General features: G+C 28.7%; 1 protein-coding gene across 4 annotated transcripts; it reads left to right on the top strand.

Annotated features, from left to right (window-relative positions):
- Positions 1-22801, top strand: LOC113389199 (brain protein I3-like). 4 transcript variants are annotated; one of them, XM_026626258.1, is made up of 4 exons: positions 7755-7850; positions 7912-7947; positions 19076-19155; positions 22495-22799. In XM_026626258.1, exons 1-4 carry the CDS (start codon positions 7838-7840, stop codon positions 22684-22686), a joined length of 321 nt encoding a protein of 106 aa, XP_026482043.1. In that variant the 5' UTR covers positions 7755-7837; the 3' UTR covers positions 22687-22799. The 4 variants fall into 4 exon arrangements, with proteins under 4 accessions (XP_026482045.1, XP_026482043.1, XP_026482046.1 ...); XM_026626261.1 differs by lacking the exons at positions 7755-7850; positions 7912-7947 and adding exons at positions 13777-13871; positions 17707-17814 and having other exon boundaries at positions 22495-22801; XM_026626260.1 differs by lacking the exons at positions 7755-7850; positions 7912-7947 and adding an exon at positions 1-147.
- The last annotated feature ends 1164 nt before the right edge of the window (positions 22802-23965 follow it).

Below are 23965 nucleotides of genomic sequence, written 5' to 3' on the forward strand. Positions count from 1 at the left end.
CCAAACGCTCTTCAGATTTCGCGTTGAAAGTAGTGAAAGAATATTATTATTACTAAAGAATATTTTTATTACTATTATTATTAATAGTAATAAAAAAACATTAAAGCAATAATAAAGTGGACATGAATAAAATGGATTCAGGCAGTGGTGAGTGATTTTACGATTTTTAAATATTTTTAAATCGCATGATTATTATCCTTTGCTTAGCATTTAGCAATTAAACAAATCAATGTGCCATTATTTAACATTACATTTTTTTACCTATTTTAGATCATGTTTAAATAATATCTATGTGCAAAAATTATTCGTATTGGCTCTGCCTGAAGGCAGGCTCGTGATGAGAGATTTATCTTTCTTCCTTTACATGTATATAGTTCACTTTTTACTTCCCGAACTTCTGCTTTTATGATTGTGCTTCAGCTTACAATTATCCACATTTTTCTCCTTTTGTAAATCGTTCATCATCTTAAACTTTGTCATTTTTTTGTATGAATTCTGTCTTAGATGACATCGAGAAGACTCCTTTCCTAACATGTGTCCACTCCAGTTTTCTTTTCCTTTCACAATAATATCCAGTAGAGCTTTTTCCTATTATCGTCATATATACAGTATTTTCTGACACAAATTTTTCAAACAAACAATGTATTAGGCGAACAGAAACTTATGTTCAAATTAATTTCTCTATCGATAGGTGAGTGTTCATTCTTATATGAATGTTAACCCTATTATCGTTATATATATAGTCTTTTCTTAGATTTTTTATGGCATTATATTTTTTTAAATTTTATTTCATCATTACTATGATGGTGCTAGGCACAAAGGTCCAATTTGACTTTGAACAATTATGTTGTGAAAATCAAACCAATTATATCACAACAAATAACACATATCAAACAAACATCTATCTGACTATGTTCAGTAAAACTACAAGTTTATTTATCATTGTAGAAGTGCAGTTTTTCACTAACTTATTTCCTGGTCGTTTTTGCCCCATAGGCGGGGTAAAATGGGACAGTCAGAGGGTAAACAGGTCTAATGTCTCATTTTTAATTTTAAAGAGATTTTACGAAATATTAGCTACATTATTCAACAAATGGAAAACATAAATTTCATAGGTACACATTTTTTACAGAGATAACACTTTATATAACCTTGATCTAGTATTTTGTCAGAAATAATCACCAGCAGAGTTGGAATAACTATTTATTTTACATATCTCTTGTAAAATTGCTTATTAATTCAATTTATTTTTTTATTTACTATTTTTTATTGTTTACACCTATGCCAGGCCAAAGGCTCAGGTGGTTTCTTTTACCCTTCCCACATGTGAGCTTTTATAGAGGTTATATAAGAAAAACTGTAGAATTTCAATTAAAAATGACAAAACATCTTATAAGATAATTAAGTAACGTATGATTGAAAACATAACACTTTATATAACCTTGATCTAGTATTTTGTCAGAAATAATCACCAGCAGAGTTGGAATAACTATTTATTTTACATATCTCTTGTAAAATTGCTTATTAATTCAATTTATTTTTTTATTTACTATTTTTTATTGTTTACACCTATGCCAGGCCAAAGGCTCAGGTGGTTTCTTTTACCCTTCCCACATGTGAGCTTTTATAGAGGTTATATAAGAAAAACTGTAGAATTTCAATTAAAAATGACAAAACATCTTATAAGATAATTAAGTAACGTATGATTGAAAAGGTTAAGGTCTTGTGAACTAAACTAACTAAAAAATCTAAAGATGATGGTTGGTTATACATCTTTTTCCCTCTACTTTAAAATATTGTTTTTGAAAAAATTCTGACTTTACTAGTTTTTGAAATATCAGTGGTGAACCTTTTTTTTAAATATGCAATAAAAATGATTAATTGTTTGTTAAAATTTTGCTATAGTCATTTTATTACCTCAGGTTTTTGTGATATTTAATTAAAATGAATAATTGTTTTATATTCCATTCTTTTATATTTTTTTTAAATCTAAAAATAGTCAGGTGTTCTTTGAAATTTTCTCGTAGCATATTTATATTTAAGCTAGTTTACGTGTACATATCTTCATAAATCGAATGTTTTATGTATGTTAGGATTTTTCAAATTATAGAAAACTTATCAATCGATTTTAAAGAACCAAAAAACTATTGAAACATTAGAAAATCAGGGGTAAAATTTAGAACTTGTTATAAATGGAAGAAGTCATCAAATTTCTATAACATTTAGTATATATATCTCAACTATGTTTTTTGAATTCCGTCAAATGAATCACTTCTAAAAACATGTCCAACATATAATCTCATCAGAAATAGAATGGTCAACCATTGGGTCGCCTTGCAGAAATATACATCACAATAGCTTACAGAACACTTACTAGTAAAATTCATAAGTTTTATTCAAATATGTTCAAGACATTTTATTTGCTGTTATTACCTTCCCATAGGGCAAGTTATAGTAATCGCAAAAAACGAAAATGAAAATTTTTCTATATCTTTACGTTTCAAAACCTTCTGAACATTTTGGCATACCTTAGAAAAAATGGATGTACGTGTGAGTGTGTGTGTGTACGGATACAGATTTTCGTTGAAGATTTCGGGAACACCGATCAATCGATTTGAATAATTCAAAAAACATTCGATTCGTATTGATAAGGAGACGTGCTGATTAGTTTTTGGCGGAGGCAGTGCCAAAAACGATAACTCAGTTTTTAAGAGCGTCCGATTTTAATAATTCAAAAAACATTTCTCTTGTATTGACAATATGAAGAACTGATTATATTTTTAGGAAGGTTAAGGACTCTCAGTAAAAATAAGTTAAAAAATTGCCATTCGGCGGTCAAAAATGTTTATTGGACATATGTTCGTCAAAATATCAGATATTTTATAGAGATTTTAATACTGTGTACACATTTTGCGTGATTTTTTTTTTTTTTGGTTCCCTACCAAAATTTTCAATTACGGTACGGGAAGTTCCAGCAAATTGCCTTAAAGCACGATGCCGTGCACCCCTATCTATTACTTTATAAATTTCTTGCACAAAACTTTTCAAAACCTACTAAATACTTCCCGACTTATTAAAATTATTAACTTCCCGAAAGAGAAGTTTATTTTTTCAACATACAATATGATTATTAATATTATGTATTCTCAACGTTTCAAGTCATTCTGATTAGTTTGGCACCAAAATTAGGAATAATCGTAAATAGTATGTTTGTAAGTTAATAGGCCTATAATATTTTAAGGATTTCGGTTTGACTATCAATTCTATCATTATGCAAGGTTTCATCAAAATGACAGAAGAATGAACCTGAGGTTCTCCTTGTTAGTTTTAATTTTGCAATATTTGCTTCAACTTGTTTAAACACCACAATGTCAGTATTTGCTTGGAGATGGCGTTCTGTATTATCAATTCATCGCACATATTTACATTCCAACACGAAAAATAAAACAATTGGCGTTTTTTTGTTAATTTGACCATGAATTTTTTGTGAGGTCAGTTCTAGAATAATCAGAGTGAAACAAAATATGCAGAACTGAATGTAAATTAAGATTACTTTAAAAACATTACAATTGTATGCTATGTAAGGTAACCATATGTTTCGGATTTCCACCTTGTGTCTTGGATTTTTCTAAAATCAATATTTGTCCCGGAAATACTTTTTTGTCCCGGATTGTCCCGGGTTATGGAAAAATATAGGTTTTGAATTGAATCTTCACAATTTTTGATGTAAAATTTCAACTACCTATCAAATATTATAAAATGATATACATTATATTACAATTGTAACATGATTGTTACATTATATTTCAGATTGCAATGAGTATGCTTATTATTACGTTAAAATGAGGATGAATCTATACGTTATATATGAGAAAATTGACGATTCAAAATTTCAAAGATGGGTTAAAATAGTTTTTCACATTGATAATTTCAATTTCAATTTCACAAAAATTAGCAAAAATTGTGAAAACGGTTTTTTTGGCCACCTGGCAAAAGTAATATTCTTTGTCGAATAAATTTTGGAAATTTGTTTATAAAATCTTATACCAAGCTCAAAGATGAAAAAAATATATAGACCCATAATTGTAAAATTTTATTTACCAAATACTTAATATTTCAACATCATATTTAAGCTATTTAGCATGAGAACCCCCCCTCCTACCGTTCCTCTGTCCAAGGTTAGAAAACCAAAACTAAAAATTGGCGCAATGGTTTTGAAAAAATATGATCACCTTAATATTAAGTCTTTGTTTTTTATAAATTGCGAAGAAAAATATATACGTTGTTCTAAATATTTTATATTATCAGCCGAGCCATTTCTCTAGCTGCAAAATATTTTTTTAACATTATTTCCTAAAATCCTAAATCAATTCATAAGTTCAAAAAATGTTCGAATGATATAACTTGGGAATTGGGATGATTAGTATTAGGCAAAGATTGGCCAGGCCGTTTTTTTCATAATTAAATTGTGGAAGAACATTTCGTTTTAAAATTTGCGTTTATAATGAAACCTAACACAGTGATAAAGTTCTTTTTTCTTTGATTAAATCTATTTTTTATCAATGAGGCCAAATATTTGCACATATCGGGAAATATTTATAACTTGCCTCAAGGCAAAGTGCCATTCACACCTAGTTTTATCAGATTGTTATAACAATAATTCAAACCATATGAATCACCAGCACAATGGTACACAAAATAATTTTGAATTTTATCTGATAATGTTGAACGATTCGTAATCTATCAAATTATCACAATCAAACAAATATATTTTAAGGTATTACATTATGAATATTATATATAGAGTAGGGCGGGGCACAAAGATCCAATTTGACTTTGAGCAACTATATTGTGGAAACCAAACCAATTACAATTTATCTCCTGATAGCAACGTCGTAAAAATTGATGTGGTGGCTAGTTATATATCTTTTACCCTGTACTTTCAAATATTATCGTTGAAAAATTCCTAACTTTACTTGCTTTTAACTTTCCGTTGTGTAAGTTATAGTAATCACAAAAAAATCGCAAAATGAATTTTTTTATATATTTTTACGTTTCGGAGGTTTCTGAACATTTTGGCATACCTAAGAAAAAGTGGATGTATGAGTGTGTGTGTGCGGATACAAATTTTTGCCGACGATTTTGATAGCATGGTTAAACCGATTTGATTCATTCAAAAAACATTCGATTCCTATTGATAAGGAGACGTGCTGATTAGTTTTTGGCAAAGGTAGGTCTAGTTCGTTCTGAAGATATGGGGCGAAAGTGCCAAAAACAGTAACTCAGTTTTTTAAAGGGGCGTCCGATTTTAATAATTTAAAAAAAACATTTTACTTGTATTGACAAGATGAAGAACTAATTTTAAAGGTACAGGTCTAACGGTTACGGAGATCTAGTAAAAAAAGTAAAAAAAGCTATTTGGCGGTCAAAAATGATAATTAAACATATACACATCAAATTGCCAGACATTATAGAGATTTTAATAATGTCTATCAATTTTATTTGCATTTCTATGGGTTCCGTAACATCGTTTGTCCATTAGACGGCGACGCGGCGCTTACGCGCTTCGTTATTTTATCTCTATGCAGCTAAAGTAGTGCCATTGCTTTGAAAAAAAGTTCAGAACTCCCAAAATATTTCAAACTAAACCCAGTGGTTGACTGTTCTATTTCTGGTAAGATTGTATTAGATATGTTTCTAATAGTAATATTAATATATATTGAAACAATTCCCCAAAATCCTTCATTTTTTTCCAAAAGCCAATTTTGTTCAAAAATTTAAAATTTCTCAAAAATCTACTTTTTTCAAAGTTTAAAAAAATATATCTATTTTAAAAGAAATAATTATTGGTGCGAGAAGTTTCAGAAATTTGCCTTAAGGCACGATGCCATACACCACTAATTTAAGATACTTTATACCTCCAGACCTTTAAGCCCCGCTCTACACTGTGTTTCAATCGACATCAATTAAAAATAGTTTTTTTTGGAATCTTTATTTCCTAAATAAACAGTTGAACATTTTATCTAAATAGCTTGTATCTAAATTCTTGTTCATAAAGTCGATAATTAACTTCCCGTAGGGTAAGTTATTGTAATGGGCCAAAAATCGAAATTGAAAATTTTTACATTTCTCGATGTTTTGAAGGTTTCTGAACATTTTGGCATACCTCAGAAATAATGCATATGTGTGTGTGTATGTATGTATGGATACAATATTTCCTTTATTGATTTGAATGGTTCAAAAAACATTCGATTCCTATTGATAAGGAGATGTGCTGATTAGTTTTTGGAAAAGGCAGGTCCAAAAGTTGTGGAGATAAAGAGCAAAGAGTGCAAAAAATAGAAATCGAGTTTTTGAGAGAACGGAGCATCCGATTTGAATGACCTAAAGAACGTTCAATTAGTAATGATTGAGAGAAGTTGCAATTAGTATTTGGCAAAGCCAGGCCCAGCCATTTCAAAGATACGGAGCTAAATGTACAAAAAATGGCAGTTTTTGAAAGAACTAAGCGTCCAATTAAATTGATTCAAAGAACTTTTTGCTTGTCTTAACAAAATAATTAATTTTGGAAAAAAAAATTGTTTAAACTTTTTTTTTTCATTTTTTTTAATTCTTTGTATATCGAAAATAATTCAGATATTATTTTTAATTCTGACTATAGTTCTAATGTACTTTAAACAAATAATTTCAACTTTGCAATTCAGTTTATATAATTCTTATAAATATTAGACAATGTTACAATATTTATTTATAATAATCTATCTGAAAACATTCAGTTATCCTCGAACATTTCGTTATGGTACGGGAGGTTCCAGCAATTTGCCTTAAGGCACGATGCTACACACCCCACTAGATTACAGTCAATTTTTCTGCCGAAAGCAAAATGCTACTTACTACTAGTTATTGTAATAGAACCAATTGTATTAAATTTATTGATATGCCATAATATTAATTTAAAATTTCGGAATCGCTAACCACCTTGTCCAGCTTCATATCAAGCAATAGCGATATCATAAACAGCATTTTGGGGAATTGTTTCAATATATATTCATATCACTATTAGAAACATTTTTAACATAATCTAACCAAAAATAGAATGGTCAACCACTGGGGTGACTTCTAGAAATTATTATCTTAACAGCTTATAGGGGGCGTCCATTAATCACGTGAGGTTTTTAGGGGGAGGGAGGTTTGACAAAAAATCACAAAATATCACGTGGGGGAGGGTGGGGTATAGTAACATATCACGTGTATTTATTTTCTACCTAAATTTTGTAAGAAAATTAAACATTTTCAAAAAAATAATAAAAAAAAATTACAATTTTTTCTCGTAACTAAAAATACATGCGATGTTTGGAGGAGGAGGGGAGTAATTTTCAATACCATGTATCACCAAGGGAGAGGAGGGGTCCAAAAATCCTTAAAAAAATTGATCACGTGATTAATGGACGCCCCCTTATTGTTACTTCTGATTACTGGTCTATTATAAATAAGACTGATATCATGATTAATTACAACTTAGCAATAAACAAAATGCCACCGATTAATGTCCAAAAATAAAAGATAATGTTTCAATATCTGATGGGTTCAATAAGAGATTATTTCTAAGCTAGTTATAAAACATGATAAAACATACACAATGATTACCTTAGATAAATGAATTTTTAGATAAATTATATTGCCTTTCCTGTAATATTTGATAAAAGTGTTAACAGTAAGCATTTGCTGGTCATTAATTTTGCTGTTTTCTGCCAAAGTGTTCAATAATTAACAGATATTATTTTCAAATTTAAGTTTGTGATATATCTTGTGAATAGTGCTTGATATTACATTCAATATGGATTATAGAGGTAATTGCACAAATATAAAATTTGCCAAAACGGTTCAGGATTTAATCAGATTATATTTCAGACCAGTACGGACAAAGGCCACCTGTTGGTTTTAAAGGTAATGCAATTTATTTGATATTAAAATGCTTAAGTGTTTAAGTTAAGGTGGAAACGATGACAAAAATTTTGCACTACTTGGTAGTTATAAAAAATCTGCTTGGCCGATCAACGCGCAAAACTGACCAATAGATTGATAGAGTTTCATGAAATGGTTTTATAACGAGTGGTCCTAGTGATCTAGTGATCTTACGGTTTAGATATTTCTGTAAATGTATAATACTTTATATGCTTTATAAAGTATTATACATTCTCTCAAAAGGTCTCAAAATTCTTAGTTTGTTCCCATATATCGCAACTTCGAATACCGCACGGTGTGGCCTACAGGCAAGTTGCTATCGATAAATTCCAATTTTTAAATGGGCCACTCATTAATCAAAACTATAGTTTTGAAATCGGTGCAGCCGTTTTTGAGTCTACTAAATGTCAAATTAATGCTCACAAACTTTTTACAATTTTGTTGTCAAACGATATAGAATGACTTGACACTTCGAGAAAATTCAATATTAGCGGATCGAATTTTCAGGTGAAAAAACAAACTTCACCTTTGGAAGTTAATACAAAGTTTGTTGGAAATTTGATATTATCGAATCTGAAATTACGAAGAAACGGCCTGACCGATTTTTAACAAAAACTAAATAAATTAGTTTTTGTTGAAAATCGGTCAGACCGTTTCTTCGTAATTAATAGATAAGAAAAAGCCTCCACATCATTACAATTTGAGTGTTTTTTGAATAATTCAATTAGATACTCTGTCTTCTCGTGAACATTTTTTTCTATTTTCTGCACTATTTTCTCCTTATCTCCGAAACGGCTGGACCTGCTTTTGCCAAAAACTAATAAGCACGTCTCCCCATCAGTAGAAATCGAATGTTTTTTGAATAATTCAAATCCGTTGACCACACACATCCATTTTATCTAATTTATGTCAAAATGTTCAGAAAAGTTTGAAACGTAAAAATATACAAAAATTTTCATTTTGGATTTTTGTCTAAATTCTAAATCTTAAAATATTATAGGCCTATTTATAGGAAATCAAGTTGATGTACTAGACGTATATGTAATTAATCTACTTGTTAAAAATAACTAACGTGTTTGTCAAATTTGTACAAAAGTACATATTATGCAGTAGTCACTAGCTTCTTACATTATAAAGCCCTACAGCACCTTGGTATACTTATAAATAACTCACAACAAATCACATATCAAGAAGTTCATCCAATTTTAGTTATTTTAGTCATCCAGTTAGTTTAATGAATAATTTGGATCTGAAATTTTTGAATACAAAGTTAATTAAAATTATGTGCATTAAAATCAATGCTTTTTTCCATTTCGAACTATTTTTCAAATATTTCAAAGTTCTCAAAGAAATTTTTCAAAAAGTAACTTTTTTCGAAAATATTCGGAAAATCTCAAAAATCGTTTTTTTCAGACTTCTAAACGAAAATTGAATCTTTTCCAAAAATTTTAATTTCAGCAATTTGCCTTAAGGCACAATGCTAGGGTTTATACAAAAACCGACATTTCAGAAAACCGGTTTTCGAATTTTAATTTTGCCAGAAAACCGGTTTTAACCGGTTTTCGAATTTTATATGGAAAATAAATTTTTGCTCGAACATTCTGTTAATAACAAAAATTTATCCACAAATTTAGTGCTATTTTAAGCAGTATTTGATTGGAATTATTTATTGTTAAATTTTATGGATAGTAAACAAAATTATTTTAATTTTAATTAGTAGATCAAAAAAATAATAGTTTATATGGATTAAATAATTTTGAAAATAATTATTCGTTTTTCATGCATTATTTTAACATATAAGAATGTAAATATTTCTATGATAGTGAAAGGAAAGTTTTCGAATGAATGAAACAATTTAAAATAAAAAAAAAACATTTATTAAATTAAAAAAAAATATTAGATGCATCCTTGATAATATCAATTTTAGTTTTAAAAACAATTAAGCTAAGCCGCGAGTATTTTCTATTTCGAGTAGTTTCAATTAATTAATTTTAAAAATCCTAATTATTTTTTTGTTTGATAAAATGTGATTTCAAAAATATTTAAATATCTTCGATTTTCTTTACTAGTCCATTCATCTATTTATAGTTATAGAAAATGTTTGTCCTTTATTTTTCATACAGTTTATTTCATTTATTGTTTCATGTTTTATAGATTCGTAAAAGTTGTAAATAAGTTCCATAACCCTAGAATTATTCTGTGGTAAGCAATAATTCCGTTTTTGTAATGACTCTCTTATAAACGAGCTATTTGTTATGCAATTAATTGATAGTCCATCTAATGCAGCGAGCTTTGACACTATTTCTTCTAAACTAGTTTTTTTTCACAAAATTAAAAATACGTGGTTGTGTACATGTTTGTAAAGTCGAGCCGGCATCCGGCAATTTTTTTCAGTTTTTTTTATCGTGTACTGTTTTCAAATAATTATGTAAATTGCTTGTGCTTGATCCTTTGCAAGAAAGCATTTTATTGCAATAAATACAACGCGCTTTTTCTTTGTCTACTTTTTTGAAATAATTCCACACGTCTGACATTTTAGACTACAAAAATATAAATAGTTTAAATAATAATATATTTTTTAATAATAAAATGTTATCTACTAACATTTTGTATTATATCTGTATCAAATATCGATCAATGGCACTGAACACTGAATACTGAACTTATAAACTGCACATAAAGAAACAAGAAGTCCATTGATCTGAATTAATATAAACACTCGTATAAACATTAGAATTAATATATACATTAGACAAAAGATAACACAAAACCTTTCTGGGAACTATAGCAGACTGATAAGATTCCAAACGCTATTGAATCTATATGATTCCAAGAATCAAAACGCTGCATCGCATTTAAATTAGGCTATATTTGTCATTTTCCACTTATACAGTAAAAACCGACTTTTTTTTTACTGAAAAACCGGTTTTCGAATTTCATAAATATCGTCAAAAAACCGGTTTTTAACACCGGTTTTGAAAACCGACAAACCCTACACAATGCCATGCACGACTAGCTAAGCTGTTAATTCATGTATCACTGTCTATTGCCTTATTTAGCTTATAATGCTAAGTTACGGATCTATCTTTGTATGAGTTAGTAGACAAATTGTCAAAAAACTTTGTATTTGCTATACAATCAGATGTTTTGCACGTGAATCTCAACTTCACGAATGTGTCATCAAAGACACATTCTAGAATAAATTTTATGATAATGGTAATACGGGTCTATCTCCGTATGAGTTGATAGTAACAAATTGTCACAAAACTATGTATTTACTGTTCGATCAGGCGTTCTACACATGAAACTCAACTTCACTTATATGTTATAAAAGAGACATCAGGAAGTTGTACTTTTGACAAAATTGTTATTTGATGTTTGTGCGTTTTGTAGGTTAGGTTTTATGTGTGAAACGCCTGATCGCACAGCCAATACATAGATTTTTGGCAGTTACTACCAACTCATACGAAGATAGATCCTTAACATAGCATCACCATAATGAGTTTTCGCTTCATAATATATGTTGAAAATATGAAGATAACAAACAGATGCAATAAAATAAAAAATCTCAAGGGGCTATATCAGAGATATTCTCGTCACTTATCCCGTGAAAATCATCTTAAATTAACAAATAATTTTGCAGATATAATTTTATTATTTTACACATATAATTTTATTATTTTACACATATAATTTTATTATTTTATATAGAAGAGCGCACGTTTCGCATCGCCGATCAGATTTCTATTATTATGTAATACTCGTTTTAACCTTGATATTGTTCAAATTTGATATAATCGTTAAAACATTTTTATCAAGCTATGTTGATTTCTATATTAATATCTATTGTATAATCCTTTTATGTATACTAGCCATCAATTTTTTTTAATAAAACTTGATCACGAATACATTTGACGATGACTTGTAACAAATTGACATGTTAAATTTATTATAATAATTGTTACATTTTCGGATATTTTTAGCTTGTTTTTTGCAGCACGCACACACACATATGCATATATATTAGAGCATATATATTAGATTTGTATGGGTTAAAAAAAGTTGCTTAGGCACATATAATTTCCGGATACTAGGGATTAAAATAAGATACTTTGCTGAAGCAACCATACCTCTAAAATGAATACTTATGTCCCGTGCATTGACCCTAAATTAATTTATATAAGGGAGTTTTAGAATTTTAGCTAGAATTAGAATTAAAATCCGAATCATTCTTGGTATATAAAAATGGATTTTTTTGCACTTTTCAAAACTAATCGTCTCTTCACAAGCAAAACGTTTTTTGAATCATTTAAATCCTTGGCTTTGTTCTCTCTAAAACTGTTATTTCTAACACTTTTAGCTTCTTATCTCTGAAACAGCTGGGCCTGTCTTTGCCAAAAACAAATTACCAAGTCTTCTCATCATCACAAATTGAATGTTTTTTGAATCATTCAAATCGGTTGCTCTGTTCTCTCAAAAACTCGATTTCTATTTACTGCACTCTTTGCACCGTATCTCCAAAACGGCTGGACCTGCCTTTGCCAAAAACTAATCAGCACTCTCCTTATCAATAGGAAAAGCAGCTCGAACAAACACGTAGGCAACTTAATTGCTTAATAGGCTGGAAATCACAAGTCTCAATAGATAATAAACTCCTAATATACAAGACCAATTAATAAACCAATATGGTCCTAAGGTCTACAACTATGGGGTGCGGCCAGTAAATCAAACATAACTATTCTACAGAGATTCCAAAACAAAATTTTGAAAGGAATCGTGAACGCTCCAAAATATGTCCCCAACTGGTTAATACATCAAGATCTCAGAATTCCAACTATAGAAGAAGAAATTAATAATTACTGCTCCAGATACAAAACATCCAAACCAATTAGCGTGTAACCTGCTCAAGTCTTTACCTCCATAGCGTCTCAAAAAAAGAATCTGTAATGATTTACTACAACAAAACACATAATATCTAAGAAGGTGCTATCGCAGGATAGCGATCCTTTTCACGCTATCAAATAAATGTTTCTGTAAATTAGCTGAATGTACTGTATGTATAGTTTACTAAAAACAAAAAAAAATATTAATTTTGTCATTACAAGTAAAATGTTTTAAAAAACATTCAAATCGAGTTGTCTGTAAGTACTCCGTATATCAATAGGAATCAAATGTTTTTTTAACCATTCAAAACGGTTGATTTGCTCGTGGACAAAAAATTGTATCCGAACATACATACATACATCGATTTTCTCTGAGGTATGCAAAAATGTTCAGAAATCTCTGAAACGTAAAAATATATACAAATTTTCATTCTCGATTTTTTTGTGATTTCTATAAGTTACCCTACGGGAAGTTACAAATATTTTCGATTTTTGGACGATTACCCTGCAGGAAGTTAATTATGTCTTACATACATATTTCCATACTTTTTCCACGTTCAGTGTCGAACGATTCAGAATGACTCTAAAGGTAATGACATATAAAATTAGCGAATATGATCTTCAGACAAAAATTTAAAAATTTTCGCGAAGTTAAAAATTTAACAATGAGGCCAATTTACTTCAAGGTTTTAATTTCAGTTCCCTTGGATACCGCCTATCCTGAATGGCGCTCAAATTATAATTAATTACATATTTTTTAATTCCAACAATGTATTTGGATAAAAACACATTATGTAATAAGGTTTCAAAAATAAATTATTCAAAAACAAGTTAGACATATGCTATTAGATGATTCCGGTTATTTTTTTATGTGTGCTTGTGTGAAGTAACACAACATGAAACGAAAATAACACAATTCATTCTCAATATGAAATATGTCAGTTCTATCGCTCGTGTCAAATTAGAAACACGTTATCGAACAGATAAAATTAGATTGTGATTGTTCCAGAATTAAATCATTGAGTAATTCGATAAATTTGTATTTAATTAATTGTGAAGTAATCATTATCATTTTATCGTGACAAAATTTGTTCATGTAATTTTTTTTTTCATGTGAATGTGTTGTGTTTGTTACAGCTTCTTAATTAAATAACATATTTTAAAGTCTTTGCGTATTCATTTTGAACAAGTATATTTAAGAAAAAAAATAGAAATATTTCTTTATATCAGAAAGAGATAGGTCAACAGTCGGGTTGCTTTCTAAAAAAAAGCTACGTAGTTAAGAAACTAGTGGTGTATGGCATGGTGCCTTAAGACAAATTGATGGAACTTCCCGTATCATAATAAAATATACGAGAAATATTAAATGTTTTCAAATAAATTATTATAAATTCTTATTTTATAGACTATAGAATTATAATTATATAATAGAATGAATTGGGCGACGACGTTTATACATATTTAGAGAAAACTAAACTAGTTGAAAACGGCATTTACCCTTAAGGCAAGTTGCATGAACTTCCCGAAATGTGTAAGAATTAACTTAATAAATCAAAATTAAAATTTAGATAAAATTTTCAACTGTTTATTTCAAAATAAAGTTATCCCTTTCAATTAAATCTGAACATTGCGATTTCAAATAGAATTTTCTCAAACACATTTAAATTAACTGTAGTTAAATTAATTATATTGCACAGACACGTGCTTGTAAGTCCTAAAATTGTAGTTTATTATTTTAAATTTTAATGAATTGATAACGTTTGACTCTTCACACAAATTTTGACTATAATATGTTCTCAAACTTTGATGAATTTTTAACATTAAACTATTTGTAGTAGGGCCGTAACATTTTAGTATGTCATATAAGACTATAATTTCTATTGCCAAAAAAGGTGCATAAAAATCGGCAAAAAAAAATTTTTCAACATTTAATTTCAAGAAAACGGCTCGGTATATTTTTACTAAAACTAATCAGTATATTCCAACCAATATCTTTCAACAGTTTTTGATTTTTAAAATCCATTCAGATTGAGAGCTAGAACGTAGACGATTTTTTTTCACTTGTTTGTTATTTACAAAGAAGCGGCTCAGCCGATCATCGCAAACTGAGAAAAGATGATGCACATCGAGATATATTGATGGCTTTTAAAATTTTAAAATCGGTTCAGGCGTTTTTGAGCAAACGTCGATGAAAGTTCTAATTTTGACAACGCCAAAAAAACAATACTAATTTTTGCAAAAACTTTGACGAATTTTTAAATTAAACGACTTGTCAAAGGCCGTATCGACCATCAAAAAAATTCATTAAAATCGTCAAAAAAAAATTTTAACACTTCATTACAAGAAATGGCCCCGGCAGGTCTTTACTAAAAACTAATCAGGTCGACTCCTATTCAATATTTTTCAAACGGTTTTAAATTTCAAAATCGATTCAAAATTGCGGGCTAAAACGGAGACATTTTTTTTTTACTTTTTTGCTTTATAAAGAAAAGGCTTGCCGATCGTCACTATAAACACTAGTCCTCATCGAGATACATCGAATAGCTTTAAATTTATGAAATCGGTCCAGCCGTTTTTGGAAAAGCATTTAATTAGAAATACATTATCAATTAGATAAAATTAGATTGAATTGTTCTAAAAGTGTATTTAATCAGTTGTGAAATAATATATTAATATTGTTATGGGTTATACAACCACTTATGTGTTTTCTCCGAAATGTTATCAACACTTATCTCAGATCTTGAATTTTTCTCAAGAAATTTAAATTATTTTATTATCATCAGATATAGGTTATCAATTCTTCATAAAATTTAAATTTAGGAAAATCACTTTTTTGGAGTGTATACACATGCAGTTATATCATTACTGAATCATTTTTTTAAATATTCAGTATTCTTAAAAAGTTTAGCGGTAATTTCACCCCTATTTTGAAATTTATGAAAAAAAAACTTTAAATCTGGCTATTATATTATTACTTGTTATTACCTATTAACTAAGGATTTTTTACTTTTCGAAAAAGAAAACTAACTTAACGAAATAGGTTACCAACCTAAATCCAATATTTAGATATAGCAGTAAAAAGCCAAAAATTCATTTTCTTATAATAAATAAAATCTCTGTAAAATATCTGATAATTTGATGCGCATAAGTCCAATAAACATTTTGACCGCCAAATAACATTTTTTTAACTTATTTTTATTGAGAATCTATAACCGCTGGACCTGCCTTCCCAAAAATTTAATTAGTTCTTCATCGTGTAAATTCAAGTAGAATATTTTTTAAATTATTAAATTGGACGCTCCGTTCTCTTAAAAACTGACTTACCGTTTTGGCACTTTTTGCCCCGTATCTTCGGAACGGTTAAACCTGCCTTTGCCAAAAACTAATTCTGCCTTCGCTTAAAACTATAGCACGTCTCCTTATTAATACTAATCGAATGTTTTCTAAATTATTCAAATCGGTTGATCCGTGTTCCTGAAATCGTCGACAAAAATTTGTATCCGCACACACACACACATGCATACACATACATCCATTTCTATTATTCTACTAAGATATGCCAAAATGCTCAGAAATCTTTGAAACGTCAAGATATATAAAAATTTTCATTTTCGATTTTTTTGCGATTACTATAACTTATTGCCCTACGGGAAGTTAAAACAGTCAAATAGAAAAATAGATTTTTTTTAATATGAATAATTATTTTGACAATTAAGATCTATTTAGAAAATTTAAGTACCTTCTATATTAGAAGAAAGAAATACTTCTCACGTTATTTAGGTTTGTAAAGTTCTATTAAAATCTACAAATTCTATCGTGTTAGGATTTTATGAACACTTTCATTAATGAGTTTGAAGGCTAAAAAGATTTCAAACTACTATACGAAACCTCTATTATTATGGCACAGAAACTCTATTATCATGGCACAGAAATGTCGACTGTAATCAGCAGCTACCTACGAAACACAAAATGTATATAATGTTCGGCATAGATTCTAAGTAAAATCGCTTGGACACTGCATAATTCTAAATTTTGACAATTTTTTATAATTTACCGCATATTATAATATTTTAGTTATTTCAGACTATTAAATCTATCCGTATATAAAGTTACATCAATGTTGTCAAACAAATATTTTTCAGTATTTAATTACGAAGAAATGGTCTGGCTGATCTTTACCAAAAACTAATTAAACCGATTTCCAACCAACATTTTTGGATCAGTTTTTGAATTTTTAAAATTGATTTAAGATTATGGGCTAAAACATATTTATACTTTTCTGCCAATTACATAGAAACGAATTGGCCTATTTAGGTCATAGAGTTACATTGAATGGCTTTCAAATTTTTTAAATCGGTTCAGCCGTTTTTGAGAAAATGTCGACGAAAGGTTAAAAATGAGCTCACATATACACACCACATACATTCAGAATTCAGAAGTTCGATTTCAGAAGTTCAGATATTCGATTCAGAATGACTTGAAACGCCGAGAAAACCTAAAAAAATCTTTTCTTCCAGAAGTTAATAATTATTTAATCAATAGTGGTATACCACTTATTTTCACTTTAATCTATGGATCTGCAGTGCATATTCTGATAGAGTTTCGCGCGTGCAAACTGATATCAAACAGTATGATTTTTATAGCCGAATTCAGCAATTCAAAACAAGGTTTTCCATTGCTGAATTAGTTATGTAATCGCAAAAATGTTTCTGCGAAAGTCAACGGTGTACCCTCATGACCACATTTCGATAGAAATATATATTCATAGCCTACATTAAAAATATAGATAAGAATTGATAACAATGAAGACTCCCATTTTGCACTAACATGCATTGAAACATACAGTATTTTCGTTTAGTTTATAACAGGAGACTCAGTGAAATATTATAGTAACATCTGTTCAATTGTGAAGAAAATATTAATATATATCAGTTAAATAATAAGGAGAAGATGGATTACAATAAAGGTAAATTATTTTAAAGGTTTACACAAATTTTACTGAATTTGCAAAAATAAGATTTTAAATTATATCTATTATATCTATTATTAATTTAATCTTCTCAAGAGTTCTTATATTAGTTCCACCATGTATCTTGATGGTTTATATTTCATAAATATGTTTTCATTTAAATTATTACTTGCTGAAAACATTTATACTGACAGTACTCAAAACATAAAGAGTGGTGCATGGCATTGTGCCTTAAGGCAAATTGCTGGAACTTTCCGTACCATAACTAAATATCTAAGAAATAAAAATTATATGTACTTAATGAACAAAAAATGTAATGAATATATTAACGATATTTCTCAATATTTTTTAATAGATTATTATAAATACTGTAAATTAAAAAGTTATTATTGAATTGGAAGACGTATATATACTTAAAACAAATGTAAATCGAGCCAAAATAAAACTAGTTGTGTATGGCATCGTGTTTAAGGCAAATTACTGGAACTTTCCGCACCGTAACAAAATATTCAAAAATTATTATAAGTACTGTAACATTTATAAGAATTATATAAACTGAATTAAAAAGTTGAACATTAGCCAGAACTAAAATTAAATTCTCATTATTTTCGATATACAAAAAAAAATATTTGAAAAAAAATTTAAATAATTTTTTTTCCCAAAAGTAATTGTTTGTCAAAATAAGCTGATTATTTTTAAATCATACAAATTGCATGCTTAGCTCACTCAAAAACTGCAATTTTTAGCGCATTTAGCTCTGTATCTCCAAAACGGCTGGACCTGCCTTTGTGAAAAACTAATCACCACTTCTCCCCGTCATTACGAATTGAATGTTTTTTAAACCATTCAAATCAAATTCAAATGAAAACGTGGACGAAAAATTGTAACCATACATACATACACACACACAAATCATTTTATTCTGAGGTATGCCAAAATGTTCAGAAACCTTCAAAACGTGAAGAAATGTAAAAATTTTCAATTCTGATTTATGGACGATTACAATAACTTACTCTACGGGAAGTTAAAAAAAAATATCAGGACGAGGACTTTAGTCAAAACATGCGTTAAAAAATTATTTAGTTCATGGTTATTAGTGTAACGCTCCGAGATTATGAAGTGTTCTCAATAATTGCTGCAAGAATTTTACAATTAGTTAACATAATTTGTTTATTAAATTACTGTGTTTTTTGGTAACTACGTTTTTATAAGTTGTTTATTGATTTACCATGTTATTAATATATATTACACATTGCAGCACAACCACTTCACCAGCAATCACAATTTGGTGGAAGACCTCAAACTCAACAACCAGGACCACTCAGAGCGAGTGCAATGGTAATTATTTTATAAAATATATATATATATATATATATATATATATATATTGTTGCTCCCAGGAGCTCAAACGCTTCCAAATTGATTAAAAAAATTCTCTGAAAGTTTTAGATTTCATATTAACTTTAAGATAGTTCGCACTCCAACCAACGTTTTTTTGTTCTTATTTCTAATATTTGTTGTAAATGTTTTATTTATGAAAAAAAGCAAATGCAATGTTATTCTCCAAATTTTGATTCACTTGTCGCAAAGTTATAAAATTTAAAAATTAAATGAAATTTTATCCATGTTATTTTCATAAGAAACTGTCTGAAGTGCCTACAGTTAATATAAAGATCTAAAATTTTCAGAGAATTTCCAGTTATCAATTTGGAAGCATTTGAGTCCTTGGAAGCAAAAAAATTAGAAAATATCTACTCTAATATAGAAGTATGTAGTGTATAAGGGTAGTAACAACATAACTTTTGTTTATATTTTGAGTTCCATACCAATGTTTACACAAAAAGTCAATTGAAAAAAAAAAAAAAATTCTCAAGTATATAAGTTTTTCACTTTTCAAAAAAGTTTAATGCTTTATCAAAAAAGATAATTTTGATACGGTAAGTTTCAAAAATTTGCCTTAAGGAACGATGTTCCACATTAATTAGAAAAAAAATATTTGTGCTTATAATTGAATGTTATATTTATAGAAGATAATACTTTGAAGCAATGCCGTCAATATTGACATTATTCATAGCAAATGATTAAACTGCGCTTTTTTTGCAAATATCGTGATTATCAGGAAAACCAGAGTGGAAAATCCAGTCGGTGATTAGATTAAACTGTTGATTTTGACTTATTTATATTATACAAACATCATATATTATGTAAATATGCAGGTTAAGAATCGGTACTAGTATAACAATATTTTAACTTTAATATAAATATTAATGTCATTTCATGAGAAAAGAACCAAGAAAAGACAAAAATTATTACATAGAGTGATTTTTAGATTTGAGATTTTGGCGTTTTTTATGTTTCTCCATATTTGCAGTCGATTTTGATTTGAATTCGTGATCAGCAAACAAATTATATTAACTAGTGGTGTACGGCATCGTGCCTTAGGGCAAATTGCTGTTACCGTAATGGAATATTCGGGAAATATTAAATGTTTTCAAATAGATTATTATAAATACTGCAAATACTGTAACTTATATATGTTTACAGAAAAGCAAATAAACAAAATTAAATCAATCGAATTTAAAATGAAGGACATTATATAAACTGAATTGCAAAGTTAAAATTATTTATTTGAAGTATTTAGGTGAGCTTTAGAACTTTAGCTAGAATTAAGATTAAAATTCAGCTAGAAAAATTGAAAAAAAGTGCACGTAAGGTTTACACGCGATTGAAGTAAAACTTATTTGCTACTGTACAAGATGGCATTTAAGTCAAAATAAATACATCATATAACAATTTTGAATAATGTTTATTAGTGATGAGGTAACACTCGTGATGCACACATTTATTAGTGTCGTCAATCATTCTACACATTTATATAATGATAAATTATAAATTATATATTTATAATAGCATTAAAAGTACGTATAATATTTAAAAACAATAATGTAATTAAAGTCATACTTCAAATATGGCATGATCGGCTTGTCATTGTAATTAGCATTTAAGACTTGAACCTTAATTAGAGAAATTAAGAAATTGCTGATTAATAAATTCTATAATATTCGTTTACATTACACAGTGGATTATGTTAACCAACGCCTGAATGAATATTGTTTTCACAATTTCACTCATCATGTAATAATTGTGTTTGAAGAACTTCATGTAATTAAAATTAACATACATTCATTGACTGCTTGTATTTTTTTTTACTTTTTCGTTGGCGATATAATCGCATTCTTTGAACAGTTGTAATATCTGTCTTGCCTAAAAAATATTTTCCATTTTAATAGCTTCAACGATTTATAGAAGCTACGAAAAATATAGAAATTATTTCTAATGAATATGCTTAAGTTTAGTACACAGCACAAATACTTAATTTGTTTTATTATTTTCAAGGAACAGGGTAAAATATTCTTCTAATTCAGGCATTTCTCATTAAGTCAAGATTTGTACTACGATGTAACTTTAAAATGTTTATTTATCTTTGCCGATTACCTTGTTGATATCGGTACGCATACAACGTTGACGCCGGTACGCATACAACGATAGATTTTTATTCACATACACGACGACTAATCACAATCTACCCGTATAGAAATGATTTCATCGAGAGCGAATAACGAACAATTCGAGCGTAACGGACTTCCGTTGCATTTGTACCGATTTACACCCTAGTCGCGCCTAAAGAAGTTTTACTTCAAAAACTACTTCTTTTCTTAAATTTTGATGAATTTTTAAAATTAAACTACTTGACGTAAGGCCGTAATATATCGCAAAAAAAGTTTCATAAAAATCGCCTTAATTTTTTAACAGTTAATTACAAGGAAACGGCTAGGTAGACTTTCATCTGAAACAAATCAGTATCATTCCCAACTAATATCTTTCGAATAGTTTTTGTTTTTTTTTTAAATCGATTCGGTAGTATGAGCTTAAATGTGGACGAAAAGTTTAACCTTTCTCCAAATTACAAAAAAACGGCTCGGCCGATCGTCGCACAAAACTAACAAACAATAGTCCTCATCGAGATACATCCAATAAATTTTTGAAATCGGTCCAGCCGTTTTTGAGAAAACGTCAATTTACGGCAAAAAATCTGTTCAAGTACACGCACACACACATACTTTTTCCAAATTTGGTTTCATTCGATTCAGAATGGCTTGAAACGTCGAGAAAACAAAATTAGCGAATCGGATTTTTTAATGAAAACATAAAGTTCTCCGTCGGAAAGTTAAAAATTAATAGTTCACGAACGAATTGGCTCTCAGCTCGCCATCTAACAAACAAACCCAAGAACACTGGCGCCCTTCCAGTTCGGTTCAGAAGTCGAATGAAGGAATGAAGGGCAATTTTGGGTAAAATAGAGCCAATGTTGTCACATTTGTCATATCAAATGATAAAAAAAACTGTCAAAATGATATGTATTTGCTTACGTAAAGTTAGAATTTATGTGTAAAACACTGGATTGCACAGCAAATACATAGCATTTAGTCAGCTTTTACTACCACTTAATATGAATAAAGAGCGTAAATTAGTGTTGCCATAACAACGATATGTTACGGTCTATTAATGAAAAATTGGTTCCCGAGTCATATGAGTCGATTGAAGTCGATTGATTCGGTTAAGTCATACAAGCCGCAAAATTTGTTACAAAATTAAAATCAAATACTATCCTTTCAGCAATCAAAAGCACTCCTGCAAGTTCCATTCTCACCTGCAAACAGTTGTCCAAATTGTGGTGTCGGCTTCGTCACTGACAATTACTCCTGCTGCGCGGTCTGCCTAGGAGCATGCTGCTTTCCTCTGGGACTTCTGTGCTGCCTGGGAATGAAGGAGAGATCCTGCGTCAACTGTGGAGCAGCTTTTAACTAGGATATAGAGAAAATTATGATTTAATGTCTTTGTAACTGTCATTTTTATTACTTGATTTTAAATATTAGATCAGATGTTTCATTTTATGAAATACAAAAAATATATATTAAGAAGACTTTGTTTTTTATGATTGAATTATATAAATTGCTCAAAAATTGCACTTTTAGGACACATAAGCATGAGACTGTGCACTATAATTAATAAAATCGCAGATGATATAAGTTGTTGTTAACAATTGCATCCAATAATTTTTACCAAAAGTGAAAAGTTTGGAAATAATCAGAAGAAATTTTTATCTAAATAGTTTTTTTTTGCATAGTTTTATTGTCAATCAAAATAAAATACATTTTTTAAGACAATATGATGTTGATGTTAATGCATTAAGAGATTATCTCCTATGAGATATCTAACTTATTTTTTTTATTTTTGACGTTTTATTTGAGATCGTATCGCCATTTTTTTCAATCTACGTATGGCGTATTCCTCGCTCAAATCTTTTAAATATTTGTTAGGGTGACCATCTAAATAGTACATCTCAATTTCTATCAATTAAGTTTACTTCTTCACAAATTTCGCAAGTTTATTCAGAAAACTAACTTCTTGAACATTTTTTTCTCCAATTTTTCATCTAGGTATATAAGGGAGTAATTATTATTATTGTGAAAGAAAGAAATTATTTGTGTATATATAATATCAATCTAGAAAGATATTGGGTACCACAAATGCAAAGGATAGTAATATAATTTTTAAATATAATTTTGCAGTTATTTTGTTTACATCATTTTCCATGACTTTAATTTTCATTCTTATAATATGAAATACCTACTGCAAAAAAATTAAAGTTAATAAATGAAGTCAAATATTTTATGGCAATTACTATTCGACATATTTTAATATTATATTATTACATTATTAGATTTAAATATTTCATTATCTGGAAATTTTATTTTAAAAATATCAATCGAGAAAGATTTTGGGTACCGCAAATGTAAAAGATATATAATTATACTCCATATATTTTTTAAAATAACTTTGCAGTTATTTTGTTTACATCATTTTTCATGACGTTATTTCTTATTGCCCTGAGTCCATGAAAATAATATACCTACTGCAAAAAATTGAAGTTAAAACTTTTAAATTTAATATTTTTTGGCAATTACTATTTGACATACTATATTATTATATTATCAGAAAATTTTATTTTGGAACGAAATTTCTATACAAATATTTTCACATAATTTCAGAGTCGCATTAACTATTTTGAGAACGATGTATTTGT

This window comes from Ctenocephalides felis, unplaced genomic scaffold (assembly GCF_003426905.1).
Source record: "Ctenocephalides felis isolate EL2017-DRISC unplaced genomic scaffold, ASM342690v1 CF-g0.4_SCAFFOLD_03573, whole genome shotgun sequence".
NCBI classification, from domain to species: Eukaryota; Metazoa; Arthropoda; class Insecta; order Siphonaptera; family Pulicidae; genus Ctenocephalides; species Ctenocephalides felis.